The 19063-nt window shown below is 39.0% G+C and overlaps 1 protein-coding gene across 1 annotated transcript in view; it reads right to left on the bottom strand.

Moving 5' to 3' along the window:
• The window catches only part of dock4b (dedicator of cytokinesis 4b), a 279898-nt gene extending 262643 nt beyond the window's left edge, over positions 1 to 17255 (bottom strand). The window contains 1 exon segment of the mRNA XM_055153283.1: positions 17048 to 17255. Coding sequence (XP_055009258.1) covers positions 17048 to 17084 — 37 coding nt within the window. The 5' untranslated portion in view covers positions 17085 to 17255.
• Positions 17256 to 19063: the final 1808 nt, after the last annotated feature.

The raw sequence follows: 19063 nt of genomic DNA on the forward strand, positions 1-19063 counted from the left end.
TTTGGTAACATCATTCAAAGTGAAGAAAAAAAAAACGAGGACAATATTGAAGAATCGTATCACAACAATCCACCTTATCTGACAAAGAGGAGGCACTAAGAGCCAGTGCTTGATTTGAACCAATAAGGGTCAATTATCCCACAGAGAGATGGACTGAGCTGTGGAGCAAAACAAAAGAATGGAACCAAAATAAGCTCCTCAGTCACACCTCCCCCGCGGCGACTGTGAAAGAGCAGCACTGTACCACACAATTAACACAGGCCACCCCATTCTTAAATAATGCATGTGGTAAGTGCTAACTGCAACGCTTATCTCTTTATTAGCCGCTGATACAACATTCAAAGTCGGGCTGAACAATTAGGGGAAATTATCTATCGCAGTTGTGATTAGATTTGCAATGTATGTTTTAATAATTGGATTCTGTTCAAAGTACATGTTTTAAACACGTCCTACCAACAGCGAGATGTAATAAACTAGAAGTAGTACTTACTAGTAGTACTGTACTTAAGTATACATTTTAGGTACCGTATTTTCCACACTATAGGGCGCTCTGGATTCTAAGGCGCACTGTCATAGAATGGTCTATTTTCAAACTTTTTTCACAAATAAACTGCACCGGACTTTAAATGAAACACAACAGTTAGATGGGTCAGTCAGACTTTGTTTGTCGCGTTTACGGTGACTCTGGGCTTTGTTCAGTTGTGGCGTGTAGGGAGGGTGCTGTCTGGGACCGCTGGATTGTTGTTGTGTTCACAGTGACTCAGTTGTTCAGTTGTGGCTAGAAGTGGCATATTGCACTCACTTTTTTGGTTCGATCCTTCGTTCCGTTCCTCGTCAGCGTGGAGTGATGAGTGTGGCTGTGGGTGTTTTTCGCTTCGCGGTCGCTGTCTGCTCTGTGCGTGTTTGCATGCGCTGCGGGTGCGGCTTTATAGTTTACTGAAGTCATGCTGGGACACCCGAGTGCATTCGTGTATAGGGCGCTCTGGCACAGTTGTTTTTTTTTTGGGGTTGGAGGCTTATGAGTGCGCCCTATGGTGCGGAAAATACGGTTTATATACTGGATACTTTTTACCTTTACTTCACCATATTTGATAACAGGTGTCTGTGCTTTCTGCTCCACTACATTTTTGAACAGAATCGTAAAGAAAAGTAATCTTCTGCTGAAAAAAGCTGAGGGTTTCTTTTTTAATACATTTGTACAAAAATATTAAAATAAAAACAAGGGGGGAAAAAATGATGATTAAATTGTTTCTGTTGAACAAAATTCAGCACAAATCTTTATGAAAATCACTACATTTGAAGCTTTATTAAAATAGCCCCAATTAACAGTGAGATTCAACCTAATGTCATTACACATGTCATTTTTATTAGCACATTAATTACCCATAAAGTGCATTGGTTTTAGTGTTTAGACCACAGACTGTATATAAATGGACATAACTAACCTGCTGGCCACCATGTTCCAAATAGGAAGACTCATCAACTCAACATTAATTCCTACGCCTAATATGAAACTCAGCTCCAAATTTGCCCCCATCACCACTGGCATCGTGAGCTTCATTTGGCCGGAGCCGAATGCTATGGGTGACGTCACACTCCCTTAGTCCACTTCTTTATATAGTCTGTGGGTTAAACATGGGGCTGGTCCTTACTGCAGAGAGAAATTAAAGCCTTGAGGTCATGGTGATGCAGTGGGTCAAACACCAGCAGCGCTCACACAGATCAATGTACACTTCCTCTGCAGTCAATACATGTACGCTCAAATTAGACACACCAGCACCGATAACACCAGGCTGCAGTAGTACAGTGGAAGTAGTGGAAGAATTAGGTCCGGGCTCAACCTCAGTTTAGTTGTGATACAGACTTGGTTTGGTCCCCTTGTAGTCCTGGTTTAGTCCTTGTCTAGTCCAGGTTTAGTTCTAGATGTATCCCTTTTAATCTCAGTCTTGATGCGGTGATGGTGTGTGAGTATTAGGATAGATTAGAAGTTTAAATTCACTCATCTCAAATTTATGAAAACATTCAGTGTCAGACTTGTCCACAGCTGCTTCATAACATCAAATCTAATCTACTATTAACTGGGTGTTAATAACAGAGATAGTGACCATTCCAGAATAAACGACATGCTGCCAACACAGGGCAACAACAGATCAGTTAGGGTTCAATAAAAACATTTCTTTCAAAAAATCAATCAATAAATAAAAAATGGTAGTATACTAGTATAGTAACAACTTCTGAAGTTACAGTTATTCAATATATTTTTACCTTCAAGAACACATATTGTGCTTGAGCCTGCTATAGAGTTATAATCTATGACACCGATGGAGAACAAAAGTACAAGTACAGCGGGCGAACAAAGTGAGAACGGGTGCTGACAAAACAGGTGTTAAAGGCCCTGTTTACAGGTACATGGGTATTTTAAAAACCAGGCATCTACGCAAACGTGGTGGTGAAAACGGGTGCTGATTGGAAAATTCTGGAAAACTGGTCGCGTTTTGAAAATAAGGATAAATGGAGTTTTAGGAGCTGACACGCCGAAATTGCAACCAATGTTTCCCTTTTGCTATGATGTTGATGATCATGGAAGCATTTTAGAGCAGCAGTCGCATTTCTACTGGTGCATTTGCACACACTGCTGATGTATCAAACCGATTACCAGAGTGACCACGAATAAGGCTCAGAGGTCAGCAATTTTGCCACTTCTTTAACATATTTGAGGAGAGGCAACCCCGCTCAGTAATGCACATTATTCAAGGTATTTTTGATTAATAATTACAGGTCTAATGAAATAAACGCTACAGGTTTGAATCTAATACAGGTACCACCCACGGGCTTGGAAAAGAAAAAAAACTACTACACCATGGTTAAAAGTCAAATATTTAAAAGTTAGTTTTGCAGAATAGGTTTGCTTTAAATTAAGAGACAATTGTAACCATTTTGCTTCTGTTCACTCTTTACTGTGTTTTTTTGAATATAGCTTTAATCACTCAAAGCACAACAGAGAATGACCAATTGGAAAAATGGGTGGAAACAAATATCTGGACTGAAAAGCAGTGACAATATTCCCAAAATAGCATATCATCTCAGGATCAGATCACAGTTCCATTTTGCTATATCTCCTCAGCCCTAGACTCTTCTGGCAATCATGACACACTCGATTTTTGTGGTGCGTATGTAAACTATAAGGAACTATAGACCTAACTGGACACCAATCTCTCTCTCTGCACTCGTCTTTTCTTTGTGCTGAAACCCAGAGTCTCCCGACGCATAAACAGCTCTCTTCAGCTGTCACTCACTCTGATTGTCACCGGCAGACGCTCTTCGTTTATGAAAATGGCGTGTCACTCATTTCTGCACCAGCCCACACAGCACATACAAACACACAACAAACACACAAGAACACACAGTCACACACTGCACTGGAGCCCTGTACAGGAGAGAGAGAGGCGCATTACTAATCGGACATATCGTATTAACCTCTCTCACTCAGGGATCACGGATTGTATCAAGAAAGCTTTATTCAAACACACAAGCTAGAATATAAACATGAGAAGATGTCTTTATTTTCAAAGGGAGGCTTATTTAAATCAATGTAACACGGTCTGCCTATACGACACCATGCAATACACTCAATAATCTAAAAGTGCCATATGTAACTTTTCTGGTTCAGGGTCCTGCTTGTCACCATGGAGATTCTTGCTTTGCCTGGAATGTTCAGCAGTATGGCATTAAGCTTGTCTATCTAGCATCTAAAACATGGAAGAATAATACTACTTTTTCACATACAAGTCTTTTTTTTTAAAGAAGTTTCAGTCAGTTTTTGATTCACGTAAATTGGTCAAGCAATTCCAAGATATTAACCATAAATCAACACAAATTATTTGCATTACAACATGTTAACAGCAAATTATACCAAGAATCCACTCAAATTAAATTTTTAAAAGTAGGTTCTGTGTTATGGGCAACAAGAAACAAGAGCCCAGTCCTGGTCTTTTCCTGAAACGATGTCAGACCAGACTGAAAGAGACTTTAGTGTTTTTATAACGCAAAACCATACCAAACCAAAACGAAGGAGATCGGGTCGACGACTGGGGTGTATATATATCTTTATACTCCGCTAATGACACTGGATCAGTCCTGGTTTAGTCACGGTCTAGTCTCGGTCTAGTCCTGGTTTAGTCTCGGTCTATTCCTGGTCTAGCCCTTGTTTAGTCCCGGTCCGGTTCTGGTATAGTCCTCACGATCGGCTCGGTGATTGTGGCGTATATATATTTATGCTCCGCTCATGTTTGTGGCTCTCTCTCTGGTTCTTGGGTCTTTCTTCCTGATAAAAACATCGCTGCATCATGGGATATTCGTCCCTGATTGGTTGACGCAGGAAAACGAGGGACGCTCTAGACGCGCGTCCACATAGACTTAACATAGAAACTGGACGCTTTGACACTTTGGTGTGAACACCCCTTAAGAATTTTTGCAAAAAAACAATTTAAACAGAAAGTACAGTCGTCACTCACTATAACGCAGTTCTTTTCAGTATTTAAAAGATATACATTTAGTCTTACATTGTTAACTGCTATGACTACAGCGTATGACCGTGCATTGTGCTCCTCCCCCTGCGTCCTGATTGGCTAAGGAACTGTAGACAATTGTCAATCAATCTCCTCTGTGCCGTGTCTCCTGTACAGTACAGAATGCATTCATGCACAAGTTACACGGCTGTAGGGCGCAATTACGGAATAAATTCATCTTTGGTTGGAGGAAAATAGAAGAAGAAGAAGGAGGAAAATAGCATAAGGACGACAGCAGCAATAAGTTTTAAAAAGGATGCAAAAGGGGTCCTGTCTGAGAAAAGTGTATAAAGTGTGTGGTGAGGGGTTTTACAGCCTTAAAACATATACTACTTTGTGCATTTCACCTATTGTGGGTTATGTTTAGAACATAACCCCTGCGATATAAACGAGGGACCACTGTATTATGAAACTTTGTATTTATATGTAAAAAGGCACATTAAACTCCCAAATCTTAAGCTATAATTTACACCATACATTCTACTTTCTGTTGTCATTCATAAGTCCTTGTAACCAACTAATTCAAGTGTTGATAATTTATAAATCTCCACTACTACGGATACACAAGCACGACCCAAACTCCTGACTTCTAAAATACAACCCAAGCATAGTTGCATTGGAAAAATTTTGTGTTATTACAGATTTCTGTTACTCTCCACTCATGCTTTACTAACCACATCCATCAATGAAACCGCATATTTGAAATTCATAAACAAGCCCACCAGACGTACAGGCCACTGAGACTAATTATTCATATCAAGTCAAAGAGACAGGGAAGAGCCATTAAGACAGCCATATGCATAACATTACGGTCTGGACTGAGATTCAGTGAAGCGTCTCACAGTGGTACAGCATCAGTGCCTTCAGAGAGAGGACCCCCAGCTGTCTGTCCACGCATTATACAAGGATAACACTGACACACTGTTACAGTAGACCAGAGCAGACAAGCACTGGCTACACAAAGAGGATGCAAGACAGCAGGAATAAAATAAAAAGAGATGCTGGTCCAGTTCTTTGAGTTTAGAACATGGTATGTACATACTGTAGTTAGTTACAAACCAATAGCAGCGCAAACTTTCTTTAAATAGAAAGTAAGCATAGTAACTGATAATTAATTTCAATATGCCATGGACTATTTTTCATCTGTAACTATAGGGCAAAGTGACATAATAAAAAACAATCACAATTTCATTTCTTATATAGGTTTCAATATTAAAGGTGTATAGTGGAGATGTTATTGCTTTGTCTGGAAAGTTTCACAGTATGGCATTAAACCTTTCTATCTTCATGAAGAAAAAAACAGATCAAGTTACAGATCAGATCTGTGAAGAGGTGAGGTCCCACTCAGAATGCCTGTGTTTCCAGTAATTTTTGAGCTATAAAACCACATGTAATGAATAAATGTAAAGTAGAGCAGTTTAATATCATACTGTGGAACATTCCAGGCAGAGAAATAGAGAAATGACATATCCATAGAAACAAGCAGCTGACGGACCCTCCACCAGAAAAGCTACACAATGCACCTTTAATAGTCTGAACATAAATAGACATTTAATCATTGTAATCATTGTAACAAAAAAGTCAAATTTCTTGCTCTAAAGTCTGAACTTTGGAGAATTGGCTGTAGACCTCTTGATAAAAAAGAAAGCATATATTGATGTGATATTGTTATCTCATCATTAACATTCAATTAATTGCACAGCCCTAGGTAACTTTGTATTGCAACACAAATTCACACTGAATAAACTAAAAATGCAAGATATACAGCATTAAAAATGACCACTACATAGGGATGTAACCAAAATATTGTGATACTGTATCATCAAAAGTCTCACAATAATACTGTGAAGCGTCACAATATATCGAATTACAGGTTCCTTTGCTTAAATGCAGTTTTTTATAGCAGTAATAGCAAATAAACATCAGGAACTACATATTCCATGATTCACTTCAGCGCAGACATGAAGTTATATGGTTTTTACTTGAATTCTTGGGATTATGACAGAATAATTCACACCAAAATCTTGTCAAGGTATTTTAAAGCAAAAAAAGCGTCCCATTTAGAATTATATCAGCCTCTCTAAAATATCGCAATAAATATCGTACCGTGAGATGCGTATCATGATAATGTTGTACCGAGAGATTTGGATATCGTTACTAATACACTGTCTTAGCTTCACTGTACCATAACACTAAACCTGTAACCTGTAATCGTCCGCTACCAAAATATTTCTAAATCCTATCTTCTATCTGATACCCAATACAGACTATATGCTTTACAATATAGGTTTTATGCTTACATGGCCCTTCAACCACTAACCAAATCAGTTAAAAGAACATGGGCACTAAATCCTTAACACAGCAAGATCTCCTTTGCTTTACTACTTATCTATTTCAGCCTTCTCTTTCATGCTAATTTACTTTGTCTATCAACACCTCCCTTTGTTCACACCCTTTGTTGTAAACCTGTCTGCAGCATTAGCTATAAAAAGAACCAAACATGAATATTCAGAAAGTCAAATATATTCATTATTACCACGGGAGACTGAGATGACACAACTGTCTCTGGGCGTATCTGGCTGTTGACTCTAAACAAGCAAGGCAGTGTTTGTGTGTAATTTGTGTGTTATAATTGCAGGCTTGATAATAAATAGAGCATGGTTTAATTGGATAAAACAATTTGAGCCGGTGCGATGGCATTTTTCCAAGTCTCTTCTCGCCTTCTCTATCTATATTTCAGCTACAAAGTCTATTATTGTGGCAGTGAATCATAGTTGAATAATGCACTACTACCTCAGTCATATGTCACATGTCTACGCAGATTTATTTAACCCTCACGCCAACAACAGCTTGGCCATGTGTGTTAACTCCCTCAATTTTATACATTATTTTGAAGCATCTGCTCAGTTCACCGGGGAGCGTCCTACAGGCTTGGTCCATGTTGAATGATGGTCGCGGATGGCGTGTCTGTGCGTGTTTATCACATTGTGGGGACTGAAATCTGTATGCACACTCACATCACGAGGACTTGGCTCGATTATGTGGACAAAATCAGGCGTAAATTTAAAAATGTATTATTACATGAGTAAAATGGCTTAAAACCAGAATCAGTTTTATTGCTGTTGTCAAAACAAAACAAAACAGATAAAGTAAGAATCTGCTTTGGTGATATGATGCAACATAAACCAAAGAATTACAGCAGTGAAATATAAACTAGGATAAAATAAAACAAAGGCATGCACATAAAAAACTGAATAAATATGAATACTAAATACAATATTGAAAAACTGGCAGTGCAAATATATATTATTTATTACATAATATTAGCATTTCAGGGACAACTTCAGGTTAAAATAGGTTAAATTTGGTATTTTAGGTTAAGGTTGAGTCAGTACTATCTATGCTTAAGGTCAGGATCAGCCTCCATGAAATGAACTGAAGTCAAGGTAATGTCCCTAAGAAGCACGCTAACCCAGTGCATGTGTATGTGTGTGTGATAGGACGATGAAGGAAGGGGGTGAGGCCTCAGATGGAGCGGAGGTAGCGGGCGATGAAGCAATTACAAGCTGGTGGCGGTAGGCTAAAACACGCCCATCCCCCCTTAAGCCTGTCCGTACATCGCCCAGAGGCAAGCAGCATTAGCGAATCATGCCTATAATGTTGGAATGGGCCTCGAGCGGACCCCAAAACAACCTGCTAATCCCCAAAGGACCAGCGGGGGGCGGGGTGGGTGTGCCAAGTGCCATGGTTGGGGTTTCGGGGGTAACAGGGCAAAGAAGATGCCTTGAAAATGAGTCCAACCTTGACACGCGCCAGCACCCTCAACCGCCCAGTCCTGCCTCCTGCACCCCCCATCAACCACGCTGACATCCCCCCAGGGAGAGCAGCAGTGTCAGGCGCAAGAGCAGGAAAGCCCCAGGCCCGAGCATGGCCCTCCACAGCGCACTGCTCCAAGGGGACATGCAGTCTGCTCCCATCCAGTCTGACCATATCTGTGACGCTTGACTGCCAACAAAACAAGGTTGATTTAATTTATACTATACTGGATAAATAATTGTCATAATAAACACATCTTGCACAATGGTAAAACTATAGAGGAAAGAATACAATGTATGACTACATTTCAACATAATAAGCCTTTTCAAACAAACGGTGGCAAGTGCTCACTTTGGCAAGTCTCCCAAAAGAGTCTGGAGATGAGACACTTTCATTGGCTGATTGCTGAGTCTGATTTAAAGAGAAGTTGGCTTAAGCAGAACTAGCTGGCTCTGTGTACAGGACACACAAATTACAAATTAATAGCTGGTATTCAATAAATTGTTACAGTCCACAAAAGTGAATTTTGCGTAATATAGGACCTTTAAGTCATGTTATAATGTTGCTCCTATTGGTGTAACAATAACCAAAATATTGTGATATCATATCATCAAAAGTTCTCTCAGTAATATCGTGGAACATCACAATATACCGAATCACAAGTTTCTTTGCTTAAATTCATTGTTATGGTACAGGAATAGCTAAAAAAAAACAAAAAACAGATGGAACTACATCGACCTTGATAATTGCTCCGTTTTGGTGCAAACTACATGAAGAAATAATAGTTCTAAGCACGTTTAAATCTTACTTCGAATTAAGTCTTGTCAAGGCATTTTAAGGGGAAAAAGTAGCATATTCACAATGTTGTTAGCCTCCACAAAACACTGCAATAAATATCATAACATGAGATGTATATCGTGAAAAATATCGAGCCGTGAGCTTTGGATATCGTTACATCCCTAGTTGTTACCTCCTCAGAAACATGAGTTGAGTTTTGTTTAATTCGCACATGTTTGAGTGGCCTTTTATCATTAGTCTGTTTACATTTCCAAAGCTCAAAAAGCTCTCTTCTACCTTGTGATGTCATGAAGTGGTAGCTTTCAAGTTAACAGCTACCATTTACCTTTAATACAGTAGAGATTAACAATTAATAACTACAACATGCAGGATATGTATGTTAAATATGCAGGATTTGTGTGTTTTTGATGAGGAAACATTAGATCAAAAAAAAAAAAAAATCATAGATAAAAAATAACGTAATATGATAGGAATAACACAGAACCTTGTCTGAGTTGATTCAATGGCAAATTATAGGTTTAGATGCTTTCGAGGAAGAAGAGAAAGACAGCAGGTAAAGCAGGTTAACAAACAAAAGACAGACAGTCAGACAAAAAGAATAGCTAATTCTAAATTGTAGGTTCTTGTTGCTATGAGGGTTGCTGCTAATTTGGGCCACTGAATGCAAACGAGCTTGTTAAAAGAACTTAATTAAGACGAGCAATAACACGCTTGATTGGCCAAATTAAAGGGACTTAAAGGGGAGAAAGTCCACTCTCTCTCATCTGTCTACAGCATTAGTTTCATGTGTCCAAATATGAACCAACAGTGCCCCGAGCTCATGACTCAAAGCTCATTCAGTAACATTTGTGACAGATTCTATTCAGGCTTCACAGAAAAATCTCAGCGTAGCTTTGTCATCTTGGTTGTGATATCCGTAGTTGGCAGCCTGCGCCTCCCCAAAGGTTTTGAAGGCAGTATAGTCGTCATTTTGTTCATTCATCAAAGAATCTACCCCCCGACCCACAAGTACATTAAGAAATCAGATATTAGCATGATCTCATCAATCTTCCAGCCTTCTTCCTTGGGGTTAAAATCCAGTAATAACTCCACTGTGGGCGTCTTAACATTAACTCACCAAGAGTCCATTCATATTTCATCAATGGCAATGGCAGCCCCATCCTCCCTGGACCTGTTTTGCGAGTACGGCGAATCGAACATCAAACGCAAGCTACCTTCCAATTAGACAGTGATCACGTTCGGGCAGAGATCAAAATGTACCCGAAAGGATCTGAGGAATTTGAAGCTGCTTTCGTTAACCCTGCCTCTGTGGTATTAGGAGAGTCAGATGTTCACAGAGATTGGAACTTGAGGAGCGAACGGCTAAAGAGCTCATTTCAGTGTTGTATTTTCTTAAGTTCGCAACACCAGCTTCTTTGATATTCACAAATTTTTTTGTACACAACAGCAGCCATTTATCCAGACTTTGGAGTGTCAAAATGCATTGGGTAGGGATGGGACGAGACGCAATTTCCACAAGTCGAGACGAGATATGACACTGGGTCCACGAGAATGGAACAAAACGGGAATTTAACATTATTCCTAATACATTTCATGATTCAATTTACAATTTTGATCTCACAATGTTAAATTTACTTGATTTCATCTTTTTCCATTTTAGTACTGCTTTTTGGACCTGTAAAAATGTAACTCATCAACATGTAACCCTTTTTGTCCAATCCAAATGTCTGCACAATCTTGAGACAATTTTGTCTCACAAAAGCATGTGGAACGAGATTTGTACCATCCCTAATAGCTGGTGACTTCATGTGCTCAGATTAAAAATGCTACATCAATTCCAATTACTTGCTTTTATACTATACAAGTTGTTTAACTAAATTGTGAAACTCAGGATCAGGGAGACATGCAGGGAGCACAAGCAAGCAAATTTACTGGTCAGATCTGTGGAAAGTAGGGGTGTAACGATATCCAAGTCTCATGATACGATATTGTCACGGTACGATATTTATTGCGATATTGTGGGAAAGCTCACGATATGGTGGGGAGGCTCATGATTAGGGATGTAACAATATCCAGATCTCTTAAGATATTTACGCAGTATTTTCACAATATACATTTCACGGTACAGTATTTATCGGGATATGTTGTGGAGGCTAACAAAACTGTTAAAACACTATGTTTTCCTCTTAAAATGCCTTGACAAGACTTAATCCAAAGAACTAAGACTTAAAAGTGCTTAGAACTGTTATTTCTTCATGCTGTCTACACTGAAATGGAGCAAAGGATCATGGTCTATGTAGTTCCCTCTGTCATTTTTTACAGCAGTAAAAAATGTACAGCCCGCGATATTATTGTGAGAACTTTGGTTAGTGTTTACATCCCTAGTGGAGAGGCAACCCAACTCCTGCACCTGCGTAAATAAAGCCACGATTTACCGGTTTAATGTCCTACTGTGGAACATTCTAGACAAAGCAATAACATGTCCAGCAAGTGGTAGATCTTTATCAGACCTTTACTAATCACAGTATCACCTACAAATCTTTGAACCAATCCCAAGCCAGGGTAAACTGAAATTTTCTCCAGAACAGCATTTGGTGTAATATGTTTAATGAATACAGTAGTCCCACTCAGATTGCATTTTAAAAGACATGTGATCCCTGAAAGAAGACACTTCAGTCATTACACAAAACACGAGTCTTCATAAAACACTCCATTGTGCCAAAGAGACAAGTTCAAATAGACATTGTGTGATCCCGGCGTAACAACTAAGATACCTTTGAAAGCCAAAATTGCTTCTCTCGGCTCACATAATAAGAAAAGAAGAGGGTATTTTCAGCCGCTTTCAAGGGATCAATGGTCATTTAAAGATCATTACCTGCTAGGGGTTATTTTGCCATTGCGGTAAACAGTGCCTCACAATACCAACAAAACCTGATGAATATTCTAGCCAGTCTGTGTAATTATAGGGCAATAACAGCCAATACCGAAAGTAGACACTGTGGTGATATTGATAACCATGATAGATACAAACACATAGATTCAATTTGATGATCCACCTTATGTTCAATAGTCAGTTTATAATTGATTATATTGATGTGATTTAACTGGATCACTGACACTTTCATCAGACACTGAAAGATGGAAATTCAATACACCTCAAATGATCAGCCAATAAAGCATGCAGTGTATCAGGTCAGCCCCAAGCATGGTTAAAGGTTCACTGTGTAACTTTCTGGTAGGCGATCCACCATCTAGCTTGATTCATCGGCCGGTTTCACTTCGTGGAAACCGTCTGATTAGGATTCGTTTGCTCTACGGTATGCAGATATTTTTTTTCATTTAATCAATCGCTGCTATTCGGTCGTGATGTATGTAATGCTTTTCTCAAATCCCGTAGGAAGAAGGGCAGTAACGTTTTTCCCCTTGATAAAATTCACCAAACATTCTCTTTGTTCCGGCTTTAAAAAGACGATCTCGGAAATCGTTGCCAACACAGAATGTATGGCTCGTCGCTGATTGGCTGGTGCCCAAACTCGCACTTCCGGGGTTTTTGCGAACCAGCCTGGCTATCCACCATCAGCTTGTCTTCACTGAAATGTTATCGCTTTGTATAGAATGTCAAACAGTATCGAATTAAATCTATTGCAGCTATTTCCAGGCCTCCAAGCCTAATTACAGGTCAGATCTGTTGAGAGGCAAGCTCACTCGCTGTAGGAATTCTTGTTTTCGCAGTGTTTTTGAGCAGTAAAACGCCTGTAATTGAATAAATGCAGCATAGATAAGCTGCCATACTGTGAAACCTAAAATCTCCATGGAAACAAGCTTGTGGCAGACTTCCAACCAGAAAAGTTACACAGTGCACCTTTAAATGCATAGGATTTGAACAGAAAAGACACAATAAATCAATGTGTGATAGAATAGCATGATAGAAGAATTATTATACGAGTTACTGTTACTATAACCATCATGATGTTATACAATGATTTTCAATTGGAGGAAGTTAATCACTGGTTTCAGCTTCCTGTTTTAGCTGGAATTTTATGGCACTATTTTCTACATTATAAAGTTGTTTCCTCATTATAAACATACCTGGAGTGTTGTTTTGTTTCATTCGCATGTTTAACAGACAAATCCTGCATATTACGCTTGCGTTCACTCTGTTAAACCTTGTGACGTCACGCAGTAATACAGGAAGTGCTCCACTGTGTTTTTAAACTCCATACACCTTCACTAGAATCATATTCAGATTTCAGGACTGGGCAAAACATAAAAGGCACCTTGAAAACTACCGCTTCATAACATCAAAAGGTGGAACAGGGTATTTTGAGCTTTGGAGATGTAGACAGAGCAGTAATAATAAAGGGTTACTCAATGAAACAAAACACAACTTCAGGTATGTTTTTGAGGAGGTAACAACATTATAACATGGCTAAAAGCTCTCACAATAGTCAATTTTGTGTAATATAGGACCTTTAAAGGACTTTAACAATGCAAAGATATAGTTATTTGTTTTAAATGATTTACTGCTATGACAACTGTTCCATTTTTTATAACTCTGAAACCCATGGATATATCTACTTCAACAACGGCTATCGTGACAGGCCTAGAGGCTATAGCCCAGGATACAAGGAGGAAGTAAATTAACTGTGATTAAAAGCAGATAGAAATGGAAATGCCAAGACAGCCCAGTCGCCGAAATGTTATGCCATATTACGCTAAGTGCTTGTTGTTGGTGAAATGTCACTTAGTTATGCCTGGCCAGCGTCTGTGAGCACACATGTGTCATAATGTAACCTAAATTTCTCAACAGGAAAACAGCTTAGTTCCTTCCTCAAAACATCAGTGAACAAATGAATGTAATGCAGCTGCTAGACCATGTTAACAGGGAAAATCACAACAAATTAAAAGGCCACATGTTGCACCATTTTCTGGTCTAAGTTATATAATGCCGTTTCCTCATCACAAACATACCTGGTGTTGTGTTTTGTTTCATTCATATGTTTAACACTCAAATCCTGCATATTGAGGCTGTGTTCTTCTCTCAAACTGAAAACACTCCACCTTGTGATGTCATGTGGTAATACAGGAAGTGCTCCAATGTGTTTTTAAACTCCATACACCTTCAAAAGAATCATTTGGATAATTTCAGCCCTGGTATTGACAATCTCTACAGAACAAAATGTAGAAGAGCTTTGGAGATGTAGATAGAGTAATAATAAAAGCTTACGCAAATGTGTGAATGAAACAAAAAATAACTCCAGGTAAGTTTTTGAGGAGGCAACAACATTATAACATGGATTAAAACTCACAAGAGTAAATTTTGTGTAATATAGGACTTTTAAAATGAATTATAGAGTTGGGGTGTAACAATATCCAATATTATATCATCACTGTATGAACCTCACAGTACGATATTTATTGTGATATCATAGGAAGCTCACGATATGGTGCGGAGTCCCACGATTAGGAATGTAACAATATCCAAATCTCTTGGCACGATATTTTCACGATATACATCTCACAGTACAATATTTATTGCGATATTTTGTAGAGGCAAACAAAACTGTTAATATGCTACTTTTTCCTCTTAAAATGTCTTGACAAGACTTAATCCAAAGAACTAAGACTTAAAAGTGCTTAGAACTGTTATTTCTTCATGTAGTCTACACTGAAATGGAGAAAAGGATCATGGATCTATGTAGTTCTCCGTCTTTTTTTAGCTATTGTTGCACCATAACTCTTAATTTACGCAAAGACACTTGTAATTCGATATATTGTGATGGTCCATGATATTGTTGTGAGAACTTTGACGATAAGATATCACATTTTTTCGGCTACTGTTACATCTCTGCTATAAAGTTAATGCATTTCTTTTATCCAATTAAAAGGATAACCTTTTTAGCAGTCCAGGGACAAAAGCTGGCGTTAGGTTTTTGAAATAAATGTCTGTTTTATCCAGCTGAGTGAATACTGACTGTCAAGGAATGGGATTAGGGAAAAAATTCAATAAATGTGAAAAGGCTTATCAAAATTGGTAACGCTAAAGGGCTCTGGGGGAAATGTCCAGAGAAGGGATTAAGGATATTATAACATAAGTGCTTAGAGATCAGGGTCGTAACTCAAAAACCACGAAAAGAGCAGAGGAACAAGTCTATTAGAAACTGAATTTAGTCAAGAACATGAAGTAGTGCCCACGTTGGGTAGTGTGACAGAGGCCAAGGAGGGCTTTAGGTTCACTGTGGTTGAGCACAGTCTAAGTGGCATTTTTGGACACTGGAAGCAACAATTACCAAACAGAAGCATGCATGGTTTGTTATTACAGCTAAGGCAGATCTCATCAAATATGAAATAATAGGCTACACTTGGAAGAGGGCGTTTTTTTTTTTTTGACTTATCTTGATAACAATAGTCAGACAATATTTTAACAATGCATCAGAAATGTGCTATGACTGTAGATGACTTGGTTGAGGTTCAAGCATTGCTCAAAACTTGAATGGAACATAAAATGAACCACAAATGTGCAGAAATATCCCTTTATACATGTATTAGTCAACAACATATAGATTTTATTTTCCATCAGCTTTTTTCTGTCATTTTGTTTTAATTTAAAGGTGCACTGTCTAAGTCTAACTTAGTCCAGCTTCTCTCCATGAATATGTTGCCTGGAATGTTCCACAGTAAGGCATTACGTGTTTTCAATCTCTATGGAGACAGCAGATGATGCCATAGGGCTAAGTGACATGTCAAATCTGTGTAGAGGCGAGCCCACTCACAGTAAGAATACATGTTTTAAAGTCAGTAAAACACATGTTACTGAGTAAATACAAAATAGATATGTTTAATGTCGTACCGGGACATTCCAGACCAACCAAAAACATCTACACGGAGACAAGCATATGGCAGACGCTCTACCAGAAAAGTTACACAGTGCACCTTTAAAGACAATGTACTCAAATCTAATTCCACACATCTCCAGATTCGAACAACAACTACAATATTACCCAAATGCAAAATGGATTACTTGGTTGTGCATGCATGTAAGGACTAGTGGAGCCAGCATGATGCACAGTGCAGCGGAGTAGACCCAAGATCTCCAGGGAATATTATTATGAGGCATTTAAACGCCTCTTCTCAGCCTCAGCATCTCAATGAGCTCTTTTCATTGCTTAAGACAACCCCACAAGAAGAGCCCATTTCTATTAACAAACAGGAGTAGGTCTGTGTGGTTTTGAATAGGTCTGTATCATTGCTCGTTGTTGTCTTACTACTATGATGCCTAGTCCCGCCAGTCTGGAACAATGCACTGTATTACACATATTTACAGGACCCCCCCCCTCTACCTCTCTCTGCCGCTCAGGTAGACGGCGAGACTGGGGCTGCTGTTGTCAAAGCTTTACCCCCTCATTATTAAACACAGAAATGTCTAATGAATAAATGGTCTGTGGGTTAATTGCATAGGGCTTAATCATCTTGCAGTGTGATGCGTTTTTCCCATTAAAAGATACGCGAATAAACCACAACAAAACAAAGCTATGTGTGCACAAAGGGAAATTAAATGGTGAGCATTGCCAAAGCAAAAACTGAAAAATAAAATAGTATGAATGCAGCGGTTTTCATTTAACCATAGCGGGTCACAGCGAGAATAAACCTCTGCTTTGCAATGTGGCACTCAATTCCCTATCCAGGACCCCATCACAGACTGCTTCAAAAAAGATGCTGCCACAAAAAAAAAAGCAAATCTTTACCACGTTTTACGCACAATTTCAAAGCACCGCACGGACCGATCATCCACAACCCTTCTCCCCCGATGTCCTACGGTGCAAAGCGAGACAAGACAGCCGTCAGAAAAAGGGCAATAAACTTACCGACGCCGTATTTTTCGTGTTCCGTAGGTATCCACATGTTTACGCGGGGCACATTTAAGTGATCGGGAGGAAAAGCGGCGAAAAGCAAAGGTTCGGTGTCCGGTAAATCATTCTATTGGCGAGCTCCTCTCCGCTGTGTAGCCGTCATTGTTTAGGTTAGACAGGGAGAAAGCAGTGCCGCTACTGCTGCCACTGCTGCTGCTGCGGCTGGAGGAGCGCGCAGTGGAGGAGCGGAGAGTGAAACCGACACGGGCTGCGTTCAAGGACTGTGGGGAACACGACCATCGGAAAGGTCAAATCTGTGCAGACGACACAAAATCACACCGCAAAGCATCATATGTAGTCAACAATATCCTAAAAGCATTACGATATTTCTAGGACTAAGCCTTTGTGTGTAAATGTTACTTTGGAGAAGATCGTTTTACTTCCACGTGCTTATACGCTAGCATACATGAACAAAATCAAAAATGTTACCGTCAAATAATATCTTTTGAACTTATTTTTGTTGTAATTACATAGGATTATCTTTAATAAACTCAGAACGTGGATATTACTTGACTATATATTCCACTTTTACGCGCTAATTTCTTGCCCATCCACGCGTAAAGAGAATGCCACAGCACAGCCTAACGTGGTCAAATCAATACACCATTTAGGATCAGTTTTTGCCTAATTTCTTGTTTATATGAAAACCTATTAAAATTATAAAGTGTTTAGGAATGGTGTAGGCTAATTACTCACCTTCACTGATTTGCATTTGCATGAAAAGATGGCTGTAGTCCCTGAACGCAGCACCTTTGACAGCGTGAAGAAAAAAAAAAAAGCCAACAAAGCATTTTGGGTAATGTAGTTTGTATGCATGACGTCAATGTGGCCGTAGACTATGGCTGTTCTGTAGCCTTGAAACAAACATATACACTGGAAACGGAAACAGTAATGTCCTAAATATATATAACTGTTTTTATTTTACACTTATACCCACATTTTTTATTATTATATTTTAAATCACTGATCAATGACAGTGTGTCTAAATTGATAAAGTAGGTTATGGGAAGTGACAGCAGTGCCCTTGGCTTATTGTAAAACATGACCTTAGTATTGGGTGATGAGTACTCCTTTCTTGAACAGACCTCCTTCCATGTTAGGGCTGGATGAAAAATACATGAGGCCCAGAGGAAACCAGTGAAGACCAGTGAAGTCCATACAGCTCCAGCTCTGCCCCTGTCTCCTCGGTGTGAGAGGGAGTGTTCGCGCTGCTGTGGGTGAGTGCACAGCTTCACAAATGTCACACATTTTTTATGAGCAGGCTGTCATCACTATTTAATATATCCATTCCACACATACAATTTCTAAATACAAATTCCTCCGTCACAACTGGAATTTGGGGTGAAAAATGCAAATCACAGAAACGTTTGAATGTGCAAATCTGTTCACTTTAAAGGTGCACTGTGTAACTTTCCGAGTGGGCTGTCAGGGAGAATTTTTCACAGTATGATATTAAACTCATCTATCTCCATGGAGACAAGCACCAAGCTAATTCTATACTGTGGTACATTCCAGGGAAAGCAATCTCTCTAGCACATCTCTATGAACACAACCAGGTGAAAAATTACATAGTGCGCCTTTAATGTCAAAAATAGATGCATTATCAAAAATGTTTCTCTATTTATTTCATCTGACTGGTGTAGCCTACCGGAGTACAAAGCATTTTACTAAAAAGTGTATTTTATCAAGCTCATTTCCAATGTGGTAAAAAAAATATTCATGCTTTGAAGTGTCAAATGTGTACTACTCTTTGCATGTCCATTTAACCACGTACCTTTGTAGTTTATATGGTTAAATATGAAAGGATCGTCCCTGAGAAGTAGTGCAATGGGCGGGGTTGTGTCATCGGTTATTTCCAGGCTGTTTGAACCCATGCATACATTTCCCAAACACAAATTTGCATATAAGAGCTCTAAATATAAAGCTGGTTACATTTTTACAGTATTTTGATATTTTTCTGATGAGAGGTTG

This window comes from Boleophthalmus pectinirostris, unplaced genomic scaffold (genome assembly GCF_026225935.1).
Source record: "Boleophthalmus pectinirostris isolate CB_2022bp ecotype Guang Dong unplaced genomic scaffold, ASM2622593v1 HiC_scaffold_18, whole genome shotgun sequence".
Taxonomy (NCBI): Eukaryota; Metazoa; Chordata; class Actinopteri; order Gobiiformes; family Gobiidae; genus Boleophthalmus; species Boleophthalmus pectinirostris.